Consider the following 19,415-nt stretch of genomic DNA (forward strand, 5'->3'; position numbering starts at 1 on the left):
GTGTGTGTGTGTGTGTGTGTGTGTGTGTGTGTGTGTGAGAGAGAGAAAGAGAAAGAGAGATAAAATACAGGATAGAGACTAGATCCCTATAGCCTTACATGTATTATAACGACTGCAGAGCCCTGAGTGTTAGTGTTAGTTTAACCACTTAAACCCCAGCAGCCGTATTGTGGGGATAGCTTTCGCAGAAAATAGTCGATCGACAAGCTCACAACTTTGTCGATCTGCTATTTTCCCGCGAAAACAGAAAAGACACTAGTATCGAGCCCTGAGGGACTCCGATCAACCATATAGACAGAGTGTAAGTGGTTACATTTTAAAAGTGACTGCATGGACACAGCCTGATGTGGGAAAAAACGACAGAGATCTGCCGTCGAGTGGAGAGACAAATCATGAGGGAAGGGGCCGTCTCTCTGGAAAAAAACAGCTGTCTATATTTAATCAAGGCGAATAAACAAGGAGTTTAAACAACTCATTTATAATTTAGATTTGCATACATTAAAAACGCTCATTTTAATCTTTGTATTAATATGCATGGACGATATTGTATAAATATGCGGCTTTATGCAAATACGAGCCACATTTTCTGTTTGTATTTAATTCTGTTTCCCAGCTGTGGAGCATCATTCTCATTCAAGGCAAGACCGACTTCAGATTAAGTCAAATATTAAGTCACAGCATGGGAGTGTATAAATATTTCTCAATTAAAAAGTCTGAAGACCAGCTATGCCACTGTATCAGCATTAAAAATGCATTGGCATGTGGGAGGGTGTGAGGCAGGGAAGAAGCAAAGTTGCTAGTTTGATAAGACATCAGAACTTCACGTCTACACGTCTTTGAACTGCATTTCTCCCCTCGTCCAATCAAGGAGTTGCAGCAGCAAGCACTTTCTCTGTTTGCCCGTGTGTTGTGGAGATTGCTACAAAATCTGGGGGATGTAACGACCAGCCATAAACATGCTGTGCTCTTTTATTGATGAGCTCACTGAGCGCTCGGATGTTTTTCTCACACAATGTCCTACATTCGCCTGTACTTCTGTCTGGGTTGTTCACTTCTGTATAGCAGGAGTTAAAGTAACGCAAGATTTTTACTGTGTACAGAGATTCTTTCCAATGTGACAGAATGCCTTCATCACACTATGACATGTTAGGTAATCAGGTAATATCACTCAGGTACTATTTTGCATCACACAATGCATTCATTACAGTTGCAGAAAACAAGAAAAAAGAGGAGAGAGATTGGAGAGAGATTCTGAACTATCGGTGGGGTACATTTGAGTCAACAGTGGGTCACAGCATATTTGAATGAGGGTCCCAATAAAGTCTCAGCCTACCTGATTTGAGTTTCAAACTGATGACAACTTTTCACTCTCGGAAGGGGGTTCTTGAATCTAAAGAAACGTTTGGGGAAAAATAAGACAAATACAGGTGTCATAGCAGCAACTAAGAATTAAACACTGGAGGGGCACTAACTAAGCAAACCAAGATAAAAGATAAAACACAATCAAATAAAATGAAATAATTAGCCTACATCGTGGCACTAAATATCTGCACTGGGTCTCTGAATGAGTGGACATGATTAATGTAGGTTCACTATCAATACATATAAATATCTGTCAAAAGACCTAGAACAGTGCGTATAGCGTATCTGGATGAATATATGTACAATATATCAACAGTCTGAGTGAATATACAGTCTCTCAAAAGTTATGCATCTGACAAAGTTCTGCAATGTAGTAGCCTAGTCCATGTGCAAGTGCACAGTGTGTGTGTGTGTGTGTGTGTGTGTGTGTGTGTGTGTGTGTGTGTGTGTGTGTGTGTGTGTGTGTGTGTGTGTGTGTGTGTGTGTGTGTGTGTGTGTGTGTGTGTGTGCAGTCATGCGCGACCACTATTTCCTTTCTCAAATACATGTGATAATCAAGCTGTGTTTTGGAAAGTGCAACAATCCAAGTGCCTAGTTTTAACACGAAACCCTCTTGTATTTGATCAGTAAAAACGTCTTGTACAGCTTGTACATCTGCTATTTTTCAACATGTTTTTAAAAAAAAATCTTGAAGGTGTGAGAACTACTGATTTAGAAGGCATTTGTAGAATTGGCCTTTTCAAGATTTCAAGATTTTATTTTTTATTTTTTAAATGTTCAAAAATAGCAGATGTACGCAGCACGTCACTTCGTGTCGCAATGTAAGCTTGTACATCTGCTATTTTTGATTTTTTTTTTAATCTTGAAAGTGTGAGAACTACTGACTCTGCCTCATATCAGGTCAAGATTTCAAGATTGTTCAAAAATGTTCAAAAATAGCAGATGTACAAGCTTGCAGTGCGTCAATTGCACATCTGCTATTTTTGAACATTTTACAAATAAAACTTGGGAAAAAAGTGTGAGAACTACTGTAGTAGAATCGGCCTCAGGTCTAGCCCCCCCCCCCCTTTGGTGAAGTGAAGTGTTAAAGGTCATGAATAATAATGGCTGCACTGTCCCTTTAAGAGGCAGCCTCGGTGCAGTAGAAACAATCGTACAACCCCCAACAAGTCATTGAATGTGTCAATCAGCCGCTCGGCCCGTTTGATGTCGGAGTCCTCGCCTTGTCTAGGAGCTCAAATGCTCTGTTTGTTGCTGCCGGGGGAACATTAGCCCACAACTCGCTGCTGGGGCCACCAACACCAACCATCGCGTTATAGCAGCGTAACAAGCAACAAAAAAAAAAAGACAAAAACTTTCTTACGATTGTACTTTTTTTCTCGCCCGTCCCCGGGACAGGAGAGAGAACTTTAAAAGAAAGAAGAGGAGATCTTTATTTTAATAGAAAAGTTTCACTTCAAGGAGAGATCAAAGGAGCGCCAGCCAGCGCCAGAGCAAGATTATTACATCCTTTTTTTTGTGTTGTTTTTCTTCTGGGGGTTGTTGTATTAAACATGCCTCAGCTGAGCAGCGGCGGAGGAGACGACCTGGGAGCCAACGATGAGATGATCGCCTTCAAAGACGAGGGGGAGCAGGAGGAGAAGATTCACCAGGAGAACGACGCGTTCACCACGGAGAGAGACCTGGCCGACCTCAAGTCGTCCCTGGTCAACGAGTCGGAGATACATCAAAGTCCGGTAGGTGGCATGCACGGGGGAGAGAGAGAGAGCGAGAGAGAGAGAGAGAGAGAGCGCGCGAGTGTGTGTGTGTGTGTGTGTGTGTGTGTAGGTGAATGAGTGTGTGTTAAAGCTAGCCTTGGATCAAGACTATCATAGATGGATTTGATTGAGTCTGACTTTTGCTTGATCATAGAGATATCTAATATGCAAATTTAAAAATCGATCAAATACATCTATGATAATCTTGATCCAAGGCTATGTTAAAGCAGTGGTTCTTAAAACTTTTACATTTTCAAGGACCCCCTTTAACTATACAAATGTACACTGTCAGAGTTACAGACGTTGTTAGGATCAATTTATAGCCTTGTTCAAGACTATTATATATTATGTTTGTATAGAATTTTCCCAAAACGATATAGGTTCAAGACTGTCATAGATGTTATCGAGTTTTACATTTGCATATCTAAGAAAAAGTCAAATACATCTATGATAGTCGTGACTCGTGATCTAAGGCAATTTAGAACCACGTTCTGTCTATTGACTTTTTGGGGATTTTTTTACATGCTCACAACCACTGTGATAAAAAAAAGGGAAAACGTGTTTATATCTATATTGTTTTAAACATCCTCTCCATTGACAACCATGGATGCGAAACTCGCTCCATCGGTTAATGAATGAATGATGTAGTTGCAAAACTTTGTGTGTTTGTGTTGATTTGTTGTGAAACAAACAACGCACGCTTGTTGTCAAATGTCAGTCAATCCTCCTCATCCTACCTTTTTGCAGGCGGTCAGACGGGGCCATCAGGCCGAACAGAGAGGGGGATACCCGGACAAACACAGTCACAGGGACCACCAGCTGGACGGAGGTAAGAGAGAACTAAACAAGGACGCTTATTTTGGTATATTTATATCTTTAAATGCGAAACGTAAAATGCTCGTCAATTATATCTAAAGTACAGTCCTGCAAAATTCAGCTGCGTTAAATGGTCTGAAGCATGGTTGCCAGAGGTTGTGAGAGAAATCAGCAACCAGGTCTAGAAAAACAAGCTAAAGGAAGCCACACTTTAGATATCATGCATCGGCTATTTGAAAATAGACGATCTACAAGCTCATCGCGAGCAACGATGCGACTTGTTGTGAGCTTGTAGATCAGCTATTTTCCAAAACTCTTGCAATAAAATGTGGAATATTTGAGGGGGGGGATTAAACATTCTAACACAAATGCTCCCCTGGCACAAAACATTTTCATGAAAATATTTGAGAACCACTGGCTCAAATAATAATTTAAAAAATGTGGAAACAAGCCCCAATAAGCAGCTACACTTTAGAAATAAGCCCCAAAAAACCGCAACCCGCAACTAAGTTTTACAAGCAACTTTACAGAAAGACTAGCCCAAAGTCGCTTATAATAAGCGGACATGGCAACACTGATGACTGTTTCACACCCGTAGCCAAGACTAGACTAGCAGCAACTTGTGACCTGACTTTTACAGAAAAGGCTTTAGCTGCCTGCATGTCTACACTTTTAGCCTGTCGGTTCAGTGGCTTCAAACGACCGAACGGACGCGGTGGGGGGCAGTGGTGGAAAAAGTACTCAAATGTTGTATCAATACTGCAATACAGAAATACTCTGTTACAAGTAAATGTCCGGAATTCTAAATTAAAAGCACAAAAGTATTGGTATCAAAATGTACTTAAAGTACCAAAAGTAGAAAGTACTCATTAAGCAGAATTTCACATTTCACATGTTTTCAAATGTATAAAAATCATTTGAAAATAGCTGAAATGTATAGGGTTGAAGTGGTTAATGTATATTTTGTAATCAAAATCTACAAAGTTACTAGTAACTAAAGTTTTCAAATAATTGTAGTGGAGTAAAAGAATATACAATATTTGCCTCTGAGATGTATTGGAGTAGAAGTAAAAGTACTGAAAACTGGAAATACGCCAGTAAAGTAAAAATACCTAAACATTTTAGTTGAGTAAATGTGCTTAGTTACTTTACACCACTGGTGGGGGGATGGATGTTTCTCACACACCACTGACCACTTATAAACTAGTTATAGCTGATCCACTTGTAGAGACCCTGGCCTGTAATAAATAAGAGCTAGCCTTGTGACCATTGTGGTGAAGTGTTATAATAACACTTCATCTACAGGAGATGTCGCTTGTTAAGCCTTGTTAATCTCCCCAGGTGACTGTTGTGAGACTTTTGTTTCAAGTGTGACAGAATGCCACCGAGGTAATGTCAAGTCCCTGGTTGTCTGCAAGTCTGAGACATTAGAGTAAAAAAAAAAACTAAAAACTTAAAAAAAATCCTCTCATTCCAGTATGAGTTTCACCAAGTTAATTTTTTTTAACATTTGAAAAATGTTTGCCAAGTAAAATGTTAAGTATCAATGCACTTGCTGCCAATTTATCCTCTCCTATAATGTCTCTTCTATGTTTTATTTTAAAATGGTTTTGTGTGGTCTCTAATTTTGAGGTCTACACATGATGTTGGTTTGAATGGACAGCACTTCTGTTGTTTTTAAATGTGCTATACAAACAAAGGTGACTAGACTTGACTAATGTTTTTTTTGTATTACTTGCTGCCTGTGTCTCACTGACGGCAGTGTCTAAGCAAGATGGAGGCATGTATAAGACGTACCAGAGCTACCCGTTCCTGATGCTGCCCGACCCCTACCTACAAAACAGCTCAGGGTCACCATCGGTAAGTTCAACTTCAAACTCTGTCTGTCTGTCTGTCTGTCTGTCTGTCTGTCTGTCTGTCTTGCTGGCTGGCTTCATTACACTGGTCACATCACACCGAGTGGTCACAACCCGTCGCGGATGCGATTCACTGTGAGCTTGTAGATCTTCATTTTTTTGTTTAGTCTCCATATCAGATATGAGTATGTTTTTTAGTCCCCGTTTAGAATCCAGCGTTTAGAATCCAGCTCGAGCGTATGCTCAAGCCCAAAGCAGTTGTTGAATTATCATCAGTTCCATACTAGTTAGATGGTTACAGTTTAGCTCTACACAAGCTAAACTGTGAAGTTTTTTTAATATCAAACGATGAAGATAAGGCTGTTGAATGGAATACCACTTTACCACTCAATTATAAATGTAAAATATTTCCCAATAGGCTGAAGTGAAAAGTCAACGTGACGATTACATGGTTCTACACTACAGTTGATCAGTTTTCCTCCTTTAAAAAAAAAAGATACTAAGCAAGGTGTTTCCTCTATTATTTTACTGTAACATGAGACAAGGGTAGTCGTCATGCGATGAAGCAGGTTGAGACTACATTTTGAATCCATGGTGTTTAGAGGGTTGAGTAGTTGGTCGTTTGTCCCCACACCATACTTCACCTCCAGCACTCGCACCACAAAGCGGAACCAGAATAACCCGGCATTTGCCTGGCTCTGTGTTTTAACGCGTGCCTGTAATTTGACACGGCGATAATATGACATGGATGCACAGACTTGCATTGACAACGCACTTAGAATCTGAGATCAATGGGATTACACGGATGTCACTGCAAATCAGCGGAGAACTTTACAAGTGTTCCGAACTGTTCCTCTATTCCTTCCTCCCCCTCTGTCTCATAAAACAAAACAGCACTTAAAATCGAGTGAAGTCGAATAAAGTAGCCACAGATTCATGTGGAAAAAGTAGAATCTTTCTTTTGTTTGAATAGGATGGCTGACGTGCACATCATGATGTGAATATTTTTTTGCACCCTTATGTGTGAATTATAACAGCTTGTCACTCTCTAAATAGAGGCTTTAAGTTTACTGCTCTGCATCAGAAATAACCTGTGGGGAATTTCAAGAGATACAAATTATTAGAAATTTGAGAATGTACTGATATTAGTTGGTATAGCAGACAGCACAGTCATTAGGACCAATAACCAAGCTTAATTGGACAAATTATTTCAGATGGTAATGAGTGATTATATACGATAGTTTGTCACAGTGAATAATCCTGTTTCTAGAAATATGCTGCCATAAAACAGACATTATTAAACAGGGGACATCTTCATACAGAGTGCGTATATGAATGTACCGTTTCACAAATCTATTTTCTGGAGATTAAAATGATAGAGAGGCTTTGAACTTTCTTAGAGCTTTTCAAAATACAGCCGTCTCCATTGATTAAAAAGCAGCCTTTGAAGTTTTTGTTTTTCAGGAGAAAATATCACAATGGCAACTTGCACTTTTAGGGGCCTCCCTTTTCCACTATAAAAGGTGTGTGTGTGTGTGTGTGTGTGTGTGTGTGTGTGTGTGTGTGTGTGTGTGTGTGTGTGTATGTGTGTGTGTGCGTGTGCATGTGTGCGTGCGTGCGTGCGTGCGTGTGCGTGTGCTTGTGTGCGCACGCTTGGAAAAGTGCTTCCACACATTACATGTTAAATGCATGTGGGCTCGTCCACGTTAAGCCTCATTTCTGAGTGCACATCAACGTTTATGTCCCATTGTATTCGCCATGCTGTGCCAAGTACTTATCGCCCCATCCTATAATTTGATGGAGAATACGAGAGAGGGAGTAAGCTCGTATTTACTTAGAAAAGTTCTTTGAAAGTTTACCACCGTAGTCTCCTCATAGTTGTCATTGCATAACATGGCACATCCGGCATGGTGTCAGACAAACAATGTGAGCAAAGCGTAATGGTATGTCTGGCTCATCAATGTGTCTCCACCTCCTTCACCCTCCACTTACAGCAGAACTGTAGTACGTCTGCCTGTTTTATGCTCTGTTTGCTTGACTTTTATTTTCATTCTGTCTTCTTGTCCCTCTCCTCTCCTCTCCTCTCCTCTCCTCTCCTCTCACCCGTCTCCACGGTTGGCGTTATCCTCAACAACCTTGGAGTGCCAACCACAGAGATTCTCAGCGATTTCTTTTCTTTTCATGGCTCCTAGTGTGTTTATGTGTGTGTGTGTGTGTGTGTGTGTGGGGGGGGGGGGGGGGTATACAAGATAAAGAGCACTTTCTTTCCCTCATGTGTCTTGAAGGCTCCACACAATGCTCACTTGTTGCTGCTTCCCTTGTAATTAGGGGTCTGGTAGCAAGGCGGTAGCAGCATATCTGGCCCCAGTCTACCTGCCACTTGAAAGGCCTGAGGTAGGGGTGGTGATTATGGACGGCTGAGCGGAGCGGAGCCGCACTGGGCAGGATGGATAGGGAAACTGCAGGGTTCGTGAGTTCTGACATGGACTGACAGGGCTGTTTAGTGTTGCTCGTGGCTTGTGATGTTTATGCAAGACGAGGTGATGAACAACGAGTTGTTAAAGTGATTGTAACAACAAGAAGAAAAATAAAGGGTCCATTCCTGCCCGCCCGGCCCTCTTATGTCTTTATCTAATACATTTCTATCACGCACGCCTGTCCCTTCGGGGGCCGCTATGTGTTGTTGCCCTCACGTTCCTTACTGCGGCTAGTTGCTTGTTAACATGCAAGGGTTTGTCGGCTTACTTTACTGTTTGAGGCAAAAGGGGGAAATATAAAATATGTCTGTCTCCACTTTTCCTCGCCTCTTGCAGCCACACTAGGCAGATTTATTTCACTTATATCAGCCTTTCTATATTTGTCCTAGTTTTCTGAATGGAATTAATTTAGTTCTTCTTTTTCTTTTGCATTCTCTGCTTTATTGGATACTGACAGTGAGTAGAGACATGAGAGAGAGAGAGAGAGAGAGAGAGAGAGAGAGAGAGAGAGAGAGAGAGAGAGAGAGGGGGAGAGGGGGAGAGAGAGAGGGGGTGGGTGGGTTGATAGAATAATAAGTATATTGTATAAAACCAGTTGAGGCTAAAATCTAAATGAACTAAGTCTGTTTTTGTTCTGCTAAGATTTGCCTGTTCGTTGCCAAATTAAAAGGCCTCAACGAGCAGATTGTCTCATTAAGGGACAACAACACCCCTCCACCCAGACGATTAATCACACTGCCATATTATTGTGTTATTAATGTTAGCAACCCTTCAAAAGAATCTCACATTTGGAAAATAAAACAGCACTTATAATCTCTCTATTCACAAGTCATGTATGTTTGCAGAGGAACAGAACACTTGGGGGAGAGGGGGGGGGGGGGGGGTTCTTTCTTCCTAATCCAAGAGACAGTGATAAAACCCCACTGTAAGATGTCATAGGACATGGAAGTGAACTGTGCCCTTGTTTTATGAATGTAGATGCCATTTGTCCTTTTTCTAGAGAAAGTAGCCAAAGAGAGGCATTTGTGAGCCTCCCAGATGGGCTTGATCTCTCTCAGTTCTTTCTATCCCAGTAAAGCCTTAATCTGTAATGTAAGCTTGTGGTTTGTACAGTGTGTGTTTGTATTTGTTTGCATATGTATGCATGTTGTCTGTCTTCAAGATTCTTCCTACGTGGGGTATGTATGTATATGTATCTGGGCTTTGATGTGTGTGTACTGAATGTATGTATGCGTGTGTGTACACATGTTTATTCACGTCGTTTTTGTTTGTTCCTGAAAATGTATGCCAGATTCGTGACATTTTCCGGTTTGGATGTGCATATTTGTTTTTCTTCAGGTTTGTTGTTTGAAGTGAGTGTATCTATATGTGCGTGTGTGTGTCTGTGCGTGTGTGTGTGTGTGTGTGTGTGTGTGTTCATGAGTAACTAGCACTGGTTTGTGTGTGTACTGCTGTGTATTACCAGGAGACAGTGTTTAAGCTGGGGAGGCCATCCTTGTCATTCCAAGGAACCTCCAACTCCAGCTGAGGTGGGACTGTCACTCCAACGTAGAATAATTCCCTGAATAGAATAATCGATTAAGCACTTATGCATTATTTTGGCAGATCTAAAAACTCAAATCGTGTTGCAATGTGACGCGCTGTGAAGTTGTTGTTATTTTCACTATTTATGACATGTTTCTCCTATTAATTGATTAGTTTAGTAATTTATTGATTATCTTTTATGATCAATTAATCAATCAGTTAACTGTTGCACCTCTAGATCACAGGGACAAACAGAGAAAGAGAACAGAGAATAGGACGAGGAGAGAAAGAGGGATGAGAGAGAAAATGAGGAGTGAAACGAAGAAGTTGCTCTGTGGTGGTTTGTGTTCAAGGGATGTGCCACTTTCACACAGACTCTTTGTCACTGTAGTATTTGGTCTGGTGTTGATTCCTGTCAGTGAGCCTTTTCCGGAGGGACAGCGTTCACTCACTGTCATCGCTAAGAGGGACGGTAGCGCACTGAGTTTGATTTGTAGGTTCATTAGTCGCCACTTAGAATTTATGTCTTTCCATTGAGGCTTAGATTTGTCATGCGGTCACACAACGCGCTCATCAGAATAATGGAAAAAGTGATTCTTTGGACAGCCTCAGACTGTGCTCCGGCACTGATCAGCCAATGATGGAGGCCCAAGGCAAAGGGCCGCTTATCCCAATATTAGGCATGCAAATGCACTGACTGCCACAGCAACCAGAGAAACGCTCTGATGTGGAGGCTGAGGTCAAACGAAGACATGACACACTCTCTCCAGTTGTGATCTCACATGGCAACGGCGTATCGATACAGGATGTAACCCGACTGTCTGAAGCGGCCAACCTGACTGAACTGTATCCATTGTCTTGGGTCAATTGGTTTTATGTGTCCGAGGAAGTCCCATGTTTGTTATCACCCCAGACCCGTTGCGCTGTATGGAGGTCGCCGGTTCAACTGGAGTACAGTACTCCAAGTTAGGACATTATTGAGAGTGCATGGAAATGTAGGACTACACTTCGCCATGTCTCACTGCACAATGACGTTTTTGTCGAGCAGCATGGCCACGCGATGATGCCTTAAATCATTGTTTCATTGAAGGACTTACGGGTTATAGTGTCTCACAAAAAAAAAGAAACGGTTCCGTTTGAGTGCCATCTTATGAACATGGGGAATTCCTGCAGTAATGAAGTTTCATTTCCAGGAAAGGGAGTAAAGAGATGGTTCAACATTTGTGAAAGGTCACAGTGTTTGAGACATCTCAGTGATTATTTATGAATCTATTATTATTAGCCGTGACCAGGTTGGTTAATTTTTGGTGTCTACTGCAGCACGCACACCTTTTTTACCCCAGTCTCATGCGGAGAATCTCTTCTCTTCTCTTCTCTTCTCTTCTCTTCTCTTCTCTTCTCTTCTCTTCTCTTCTCTTCTCTTCTCTTCTCTTCTCTTCTCTTCTCTTCTCTTCTCTTCTCTTCTCTTCTCTTCTCTTCTCTTCTCTTCTCTCCTCTCCTCTCCTCTCCTCTCCTCTGTTTTCACTCAGAATACACAGCCAGTCCTCTATCAAAGGGAGTGCCTGCGTGTGTGTGTGTACAATATGTCTTAAGTCTGAAGGATCTTGCCACTTACTTGTCTTTCATTGTGCTGCAGTGTTGACAAGGGGGTTGTTCATCCAGCCCCCCCTAGTCCCTGGGTAAACAATGGCAGCAACACAGGCTTAGGGCTTCCTAATCCCCTCCCTTCATACCGACACCAGGGGCTGTGGGGCCTAGGCAGTGCCGGGGCCCTCATTCCGTCTCTGACTGCCTCCGATAAGAAGCGGGCCCCTGGATTTACGGGGGCCTAAAAGGAGAAAAGCGGCTTTCGGCCACGCTGGCCAACACCACTGTTGTCGGATGACAACCGCGTTACATCCGAGCATTTGAGCTTTTTTTCTAGGTTCAAAATAGTCTTGTATGTCAAACACTGCAGCAGTGAAATTATACATATCTCCTAGGCCGCCCCCAGATTTACTCAATGAGTAAAAGGATTATGTAAGATTTAATTTAGGATTCAGTGCAGTCTAATAGAGACCGTACAATGTGACAGTAGCAATCTGCTCCAAGAAAAGGGAGACTTTGAATTCTCCATTGTTGTGCAAAGTGTAAATGGAGATTACGGCAGATTAAGTGTGAGATTACTGATTGACATGAGGTGGTTGATCAGTGAAATACCATTTTGCAGCTGTCAGCCAAACATGGGGATGACAGTTGTATGCATTGTGCGCATAATCTGACCTTGAGAAGTCAGAGACAAAATTCTAAGGAGACTAAAATGGTTGTTGTTCATGCCGTGACGGAGAGGAAACAATCACATGAATAGTGTTGTAGTAAACCGTTCATCCTTCACATGGGAGGATTACCCACAACACTTAGAATAATCTTGGATAGCAGTGTCTCAAGACAAATCTTTCATTCATTATTCTAGACTATATTGAAAATATGAATAATAGAGCCGTATGCCTTATTGACTGTTCATTGACGGCTTGAAGAAATAACTGCAAATATTTTTTTGACCTGTACAGTATGGGCGGATTCCCTCATAGTTGAATAATCAATTAATCGGTCGGTTTGGTCTTAGTCGACCAAGACTTTATTAGTTGATTAGTCAATTTGTTGATCTTTTTGTGTTTTATTTCCATGCTGAATGAAATCTTTCTTGAAAAATGGTGAGCACATCTCTTGTAATGTCTAGATATATCCCTTTTTATTAATAGCCAGTAGCCATTGTGAAATCAACATTAGAATGTTCAGTCCTCAACCTCACCAACCTGAACCGGCTGGTCACTGCATGATTGTATGCAGGAAACTCAATTTTACAGATTTGTCTAGAACTAATTAAGTACTAATAATCGATTAATAGATTAGTGGGCAAATTTCCTAGTTTACTATTAGTCTTTGGTCAAGGGCTTTTGATATATCGCCCTATGTTTGCCCTAAACACTGTGGCAGTCAGCGTGTGCCCATTTGGCACCTTGGTGTGCTAAAAACAAACCATAAGTAGTACTTTTACTTTTTAGCCCAAGTTGGATGTTTTGGGTATGTTCATGGAATCTTATGGTTTGAGAGAGAGAGAGAGAGAGAGAGAGAGAGAGAGAGAGAGAGGAGAGAGGGAGGGAGTGAGAGAGAGGGGGGGAGTGAGAGAGAGAGAGAGAGAGAGAGAGAGAGGGCGGGGGGGAGAAAGGATATATAAATACTGAGTGATGAGTTAGCAAGGTTAAAGAGAAATAAACAGCAAGTGAAATGGGTTTAATAGAGAGGTAAGGAGTTGGGGGGAGTCCTGGGAGAGAACTGAGGAAAGACGGTGGGGGGCCAAGCAACTTAAAATACAAAATGGTGATAAGAGGGGTCCACGTCGCCCTCCCGGCTTTGAAGTAGCGGGCTTTGAAGGCGCCTGGAGAGAAACCCGCTCAGTCGACAAGTTTAAAACGTTAAAGAATATCAGAAGGACAAGCAGAAGGGGGGAAAAACCCATAGGATTCCCCTGCGGTGTTTATACCTGTAATTATTCATCCACTTATTTCTTTCCGGCGGAGGGAGAGAGAGAGAGAGAGAGAGAGAGGGAGGGATGAGGAAAAGAGGAGAGGAGCAGAGACAGGTGTTGACAGTGGAAGTGTGGGTTTGTTTGAATGATTTTTTCATTTTTCACACACACACACACACGCACGCACGCACGCACGCACGCACGCACGCACGCACGCACGCACGCACGCACACACACACACACACACACACAAACACACACACACACACACTCACACACTCACACAGACAAAAGCTGTGCGCCCATAAACGAAACAAACGAAACATCAACTCACTCTCTCATCAGTGTGTGTGTGTGTGTGTGTGTGTGTGTGTGTGTGTGTGTGTGTGTGTGTGTGTGTGTGTGTGTGTGTGTGTGTGTGTGTGTGTGTGTGTGTGCGTGCGTGCGTGTGTGTGTGTGTGTGTCGTTAAAGCAACGGGGGGTATTTTTAATCTCAGCGGTAGCACCTGGTTAAATAAAGGTTAAATCGCACGCGAAACCCGCACGCAAAATTGACGCATGCAAAACGTGCACAATTTAACAACATGCTTGGTGTTTGTTGGCTGCCATGAAAGGAGCGGCGAGGTGGAAGCATCTGCTCTGAGGGAATGACTGCTGCTTTTATAGTCACCTCTCCTCCCGTCCTCTCCTATGCTTTAGAGAGAGAGGGGGGGGGCGGGGGGCAGGGGAGAAGGCGGGGCTGAGCGAAGGGGGAAGGTCTCATTGGAAGTCATTACATAACGGTTTACACAGGTCATTTAGCGCAGGGACACTCGAGGGAGAGAGAGAGAGAGACAGAGAGAGAGAGGTTATTAGATCAGGAGTTGGTGTGTGTGTGTGTGTGTGTGTGTGTGTTTGTGTGTGTGTGTGTGTGTGTGTGTGCACGTGTGTGTACTGTACGTGTACGCAGACCCTTTCAGTGAGTGTTTTCCTGAAAGGGAGGGACACAAGTTTCAACCAGAAACTGCTCTTTGTTTGTTTGGGAGATCTTTACACGGTGTGTGTGTGTGTGTGTGTGTGTGTGTGTGTGTGTGTGTGTGTGTGTGTGTGTGTGTGTGTGTGTGTGTGTGTGTGTGTGTGTGTGTGTGTGTGTGTGTGTGTGTGTGTGTGTGCGCGTGTGCGTGTGTGTGTTGCGCCCAGGTGACTCACTGACCTACAGAGGAAAGCCAAACAGGGTATGTTGTTGTGTGTATGTGTGTGTGTGTTCAGAGTAGCACTGGTCCAGGGCGCACAGATGCACACATTCTCAGTCGATAGTTAATAAATGACAACACGGTCACGCACTCAAACATTATCTAAATAGTTGCACGCGCACGTCGCTCGCACGCACGCACACAGACACATACACATACACACACATTACTGCAGGTTTACAGGTCTGTTGGCTATTCAAGTAGGCAACTTCCTTCACAGTCTGTTTGTGCAAATAACCTTTAAAGACCCCCCCCCCCCCCCCCCTTCTCTCTGCTCAATGGAGCATCTCAAAGTTTAGCTGAGCGGGCGGTGACCAAATCCCCTCCCTCCCTACCTGTCTGTGTTGACATTGTACAGCTCTGTCACAATGTCCCTGTTTTTTACAATTTTAACCACTATTTTGGGCATTTCTTTATAGGCGATTATTATATACTGTATATACAGTATACATTTTTGTTCTTTATAAACATTTCAAATATTTACACAATTTCCATGTAGGAGATCTACAAGCTCACCTATTTTTGCTATTTGCCATAAGCAAGGGGGTTAAGAATAACGCCACACATCGACCCGCCGTGGATTCAAAGTCACATTCATTCATTCAGTTGACCCCCACCCACCCAGCGTGTAGGACGTGTTTCAGGACCTGGACATCATGACAAACTCATGAGATGCCCCAAAACCAAAGGGGGAAACCAAGCAATAGTTTCTTTTACTTTGTCGGTTTCTCAAAAGTTGACACTTTCATTTCGTGGTGGGACTTCCGATGATAGTCAAATCCTTTTTGTGTGCGTGTGTGTGTGTGTGTGTGTGTGTGTGTGTGTGTGTGTGTGTGTGTGCGTGTGCGTGTGCGTGTGCGTGTGCGTAAGAGAGAGAGCGAGAGAGATATTTTGTCTCATGAGATCATTTGACCTTTGGGAATTAAAGTCTTCTTTCATTTCCTCTTCATACCGTAGCTGTAGATCCACTTTCACAATATGGTGTCACCACCTTCTTGGATTAGTCAGGCTTTACAGTACACGCACACACGCACGCACTCACAGACACAGACACACACACACACACACACGCACACGCACGCACGCACGCACGCACACACACACACACACACACACACACACACACACACACACACACACACACACACACACACACACACACACACACACACACACACACACACACACACACACACACACACACACACACACACACACACACACACACACACACACACACACACACGCGCGTGCGCGCACACACACACACAGAGTCAAATGTAGCCTGTACTTTTCATCAAAGAAAAGACCCCCTCCCACCTACTTGTATAAGTGTGGTTAGATGCAGACTGGCCGAGGATGTGATGGCTTTGATTAAGCCTTTGAGCCTAAGTTATCATTTGTCGTACAACCATGTTGCTCTCCACAAATACCAGAATTTCAACTTGAAAAACTCCTTGTGAGTCACGATGACCAGAGATAGAATCTGAGTCCCATAGGTATTTGGTAGAATGGATTTGACTTACGGTGGTTAAAACATCACAAACCACACGTTAATGAAGATAAGACAGGACTATACTGTGTGTGATGGGGTGCGTGTTCATCCCTGTGTTGTATACATGTATTAAGTGCATATAATTGTTTGGGTGAACAAATTGTGTGTGTGTGTGTGCACTGCGTGCATGTGTGTTGGCACTTGGCAGGGCAATTGGATTCCATGTAAACTTTATGTAAGCCTTTTAGGATAGATACTGCTAAAGTAAAGAGGAAAGCAAGGGGAGAACAGATAAACTCATTAAAGAAGGTTTGCTCCTTGTTTTCAGACTGTGGTCCTTATAATATTTGTGCGGTGCGTGCATGTGTGTGTGTGGCTATGTGTTGTCTGATTTACAGCGAGATGATTCATTGTTACGACGGAGCCTGAAATCAGAGCTTCTGTTGTGTGTCTAGGTGTCACAGCACCTGTGAGGAGTTCTCCATGCGTTTGGCATTAGCAGACTAACGTTAATTCATTAACGCTGTTAATGAATCAGTATGAGAGCAGACCAGTGCTGACGTATCACACAATGTGTGGGGTTAGCCCTGGTGAAAACTCACAAATACATCGTAAGTCCTTTGCAGTTAAAACACTGATGCGGTCGACAGTTCATCCATCACCCGTTCGTCAACTATGGAAAAAAAAGAAAAACTAATGTCACTCTTTGGATTTTAAACCTCTTTATCAGCCCCTGCAGGGAATGCATACTGCACTGTATGTTTGCTGTGCATTGAAAACAAACGCATGCACGCACACAGGCGTGCACACGCACGCACACACACACACACACACACACACACACACACACACACACACACACACACACACACACACACACACACACACACACACACACACACACACACACACACACACACACACACACACACACACACACACACACACACACACACATTGAGTCTGTCTGTCTGCCAAGTACAACCGTAGAAGACCATTTGCCATGTGTTGCCTGTCTTTCATCTCTCCCTGCGAGGAACTTTACGAGCTGTTTACACTCTCCGCCTAGAACGAGGTGTGTGTGTGTGTGTGTGTGTGTGTGTGTGTGTGTGTGTGTGTGTGTGTGTGTGTGCGTGCGCGTGCACGTGAGCCTTTGTGCATGTGTGTTTTGGTGGCAACTTTCTTGTTCTTGTCATGTGCATAGTGTGTGTGTGTGTAATGTTGGATGGGGATTCCCATCTCACATACGTGCACTTGCACGTGCATGTTTACGGCTATGTGTGTGTGCCCGATGTGCATATGTTTTTCCATGTGTATTTCTGGAAGTTGGAACAGAACTTGCCGTATTGTTGTTGCCGCTATGTCGGCCGTAGACCAGTTTAACGGGGAACAGACGCACCATCCCATCAAACTACAGCCTGTTCATGCACATCCTGTAATCACAGTCGGGGCGGCAGTGGCTCAGGAGAAGTTAGAGCAGCCGGTTGGGAACCAGAAGGTTCCCGGTTCAATCCCCGGCTCTTCCTGACGTCGAGTCAACGCGTCCTTGAGCAAGACGCTTAACCCCCCCCCCCCCGACTGCTCCCGGTGAGCAGGTTGGATACCTTGCATTGTATCCTCTGCCGTCGGTGAGTGCAGGGTGAATGTTTTGCACGTTGTAAAGCACTTAAATGCACTACAGAAATGCAGACCATTTCATTTCACAGTTGAGTTCACACACAGCATCTGTACTGGTGGTGTTTATTTCTTATGGTGAAATTTGGCTGAGTGACTGATTACTAATTTTTGTGTTGTTTTGGATCGTTGAATTGAGTGACTGACTGACTGACTGCCCTCCTTCTCGGCTGGCTTTGCTGCCTAGCTATTTAACCGATTGAGTGACTGCTGAATGACTGACTCATTATTGGCTGTCTTCAACATCATCACTTCTTTGGAATGCCAGCATGGGGTCCATCTCTGTGGTAGCTTTGAACTGACACAATACTGACACGTGGTCTATTTATAAGCAATTATCACGCACACATGCACGCATGCATGAACACACACACGCACGCGCACACACACACACACACACACACACACACACACACACACACACACACACACACACACACACACACACACACACACACACACACACACACACACACACACAGAGAGACACGCCTACCAAAGCCACGTAATCCCTCTATACTTAGTAAACTTGACTGGGCCCGGCTCTGTACTTGGTCCGCACTTTTCCCCGCTGTACCCCAAATCTCTTTGCCGAAAATAGCTGATGTAGCTCGCAGCAAGCTTGTAGATCTGCTATTTGTGGCGAATGTTCCCCCAGAATAGGGTTTGCCAGGGTTCAAGACTAAGTGGTTAGTCATCATGGATCCATCCTTTATTGATGTACTGTCAAGTACACCACAGTGGTTCTCAAACTTGTTTAATTTCAAGGACACTCTCACAGTTCTATTCCATCGTTCCATTTGTACACTCTCAGAATAACAGACCCATACGGTTCCATTTTGGTTCCTAAGTATCAACCGTTTAGCTGGGGATGCCCTGGAACCCCCCCCACCAGAACCACTGCAAGTACATTTTGAGAACCACTGCAAGTACACTACTAAACGAAACTAACCCTAAAGTAATCCCAACTAAACTGAAGTGAACCAAACTAAAGTAAAGTAGAGCGGCCCGCACCCCCCTCATCCCCCCTCCCCTCCCCTCCCTGTACCCATGGCTGTACCCAGACCAGCTGGAGCCTCGTCAGCCGCATGAGGCAGCCCAGCACACATGGGTGTGATCACTCATACACACACACACACACACACACACACACACACACACACACACACACACACACACACACACACACACACACACACACACACACACACACGTGCACATGCTCCGAGAAAGTAGCAGCCCTAATCCGCCCCATCTGATACCCATCTAGGAAGGGAAGCAGACTACACCCTGACATGCACGCACACACACACACGCACACACACACACACACACACACACACACACACACACACACGCACACACACACGCGATACATAGACCCCTACACACTACTAGTATAGTACCATTTGTACACTGATGTACATGCATTCAGGCCAACATACACACACCACTGTTACCACTATAATTATATGCTGACCTGCTACCACCTTACACACAATTGTACACTACTTGTGTGTGTGTGTGTGTGTGTGTGTGTGTGTGTGTGTGTGTGTGTGTGTGTGTGTGTGTGTGTGTGTGTGTGTGTGTGTGTGTGTGTGTGTGTGTGTGTGTGTGTGTGTGTCGGCTGTATATACACTACAGTACTGTACTGTTCTTGTCCTGTAGCTGTATCTTAGCTGCCGTGCTGCCTTTGGCGACTGTATCTCCCCCG

General features: G+C 43.6%; 1 protein-coding gene across 5 annotated transcripts in view; it reads left to right on the top strand.

Moving 5' to 3' along the window:
• Positions 1 to 2,564: 2,564 nt before the first annotated feature.
• tcf7 (transcription factor 7) overlaps positions 2,565 to 19,415 on the top strand; it is a 71,909-nt gene continuing 55,058 nt past the window's right edge. For all 5 annotated transcript variants that reach the window (XM_084074984.1, XM_084074985.1, XM_084074987.1 and 2 more), the window contains exons 1-3: positions 2,565 to 3,098; positions 3,867 to 3,948; positions 5,698 to 5,795. In XM_084074984.1, the coding sequence (XP_083931110.1) occupies positions 2,916 to 3,098; positions 3,867 to 3,948; positions 5,698 to 5,795 (363 nt within the window). In that variant the 5' untranslated portion in view covers positions 2,565 to 2,915. The remainder of the gene's footprint in view (positions 3,099 to 3,866; positions 3,949 to 5,697; positions 5,796 to 19,415) is intronic.

The sequence above is a fragment of the Gymnoscopelus microlampas genome (genome assembly GCF_963454915.1).
Source record: "Gymnoscopelus microlampas genome assembly, chromosome: 12".
Taxonomy (NCBI): domain Eukaryota; kingdom Metazoa; phylum Chordata; class Actinopteri; order Myctophiformes; family Myctophidae; genus Gymnoscopelus; species Gymnoscopelus microlampas.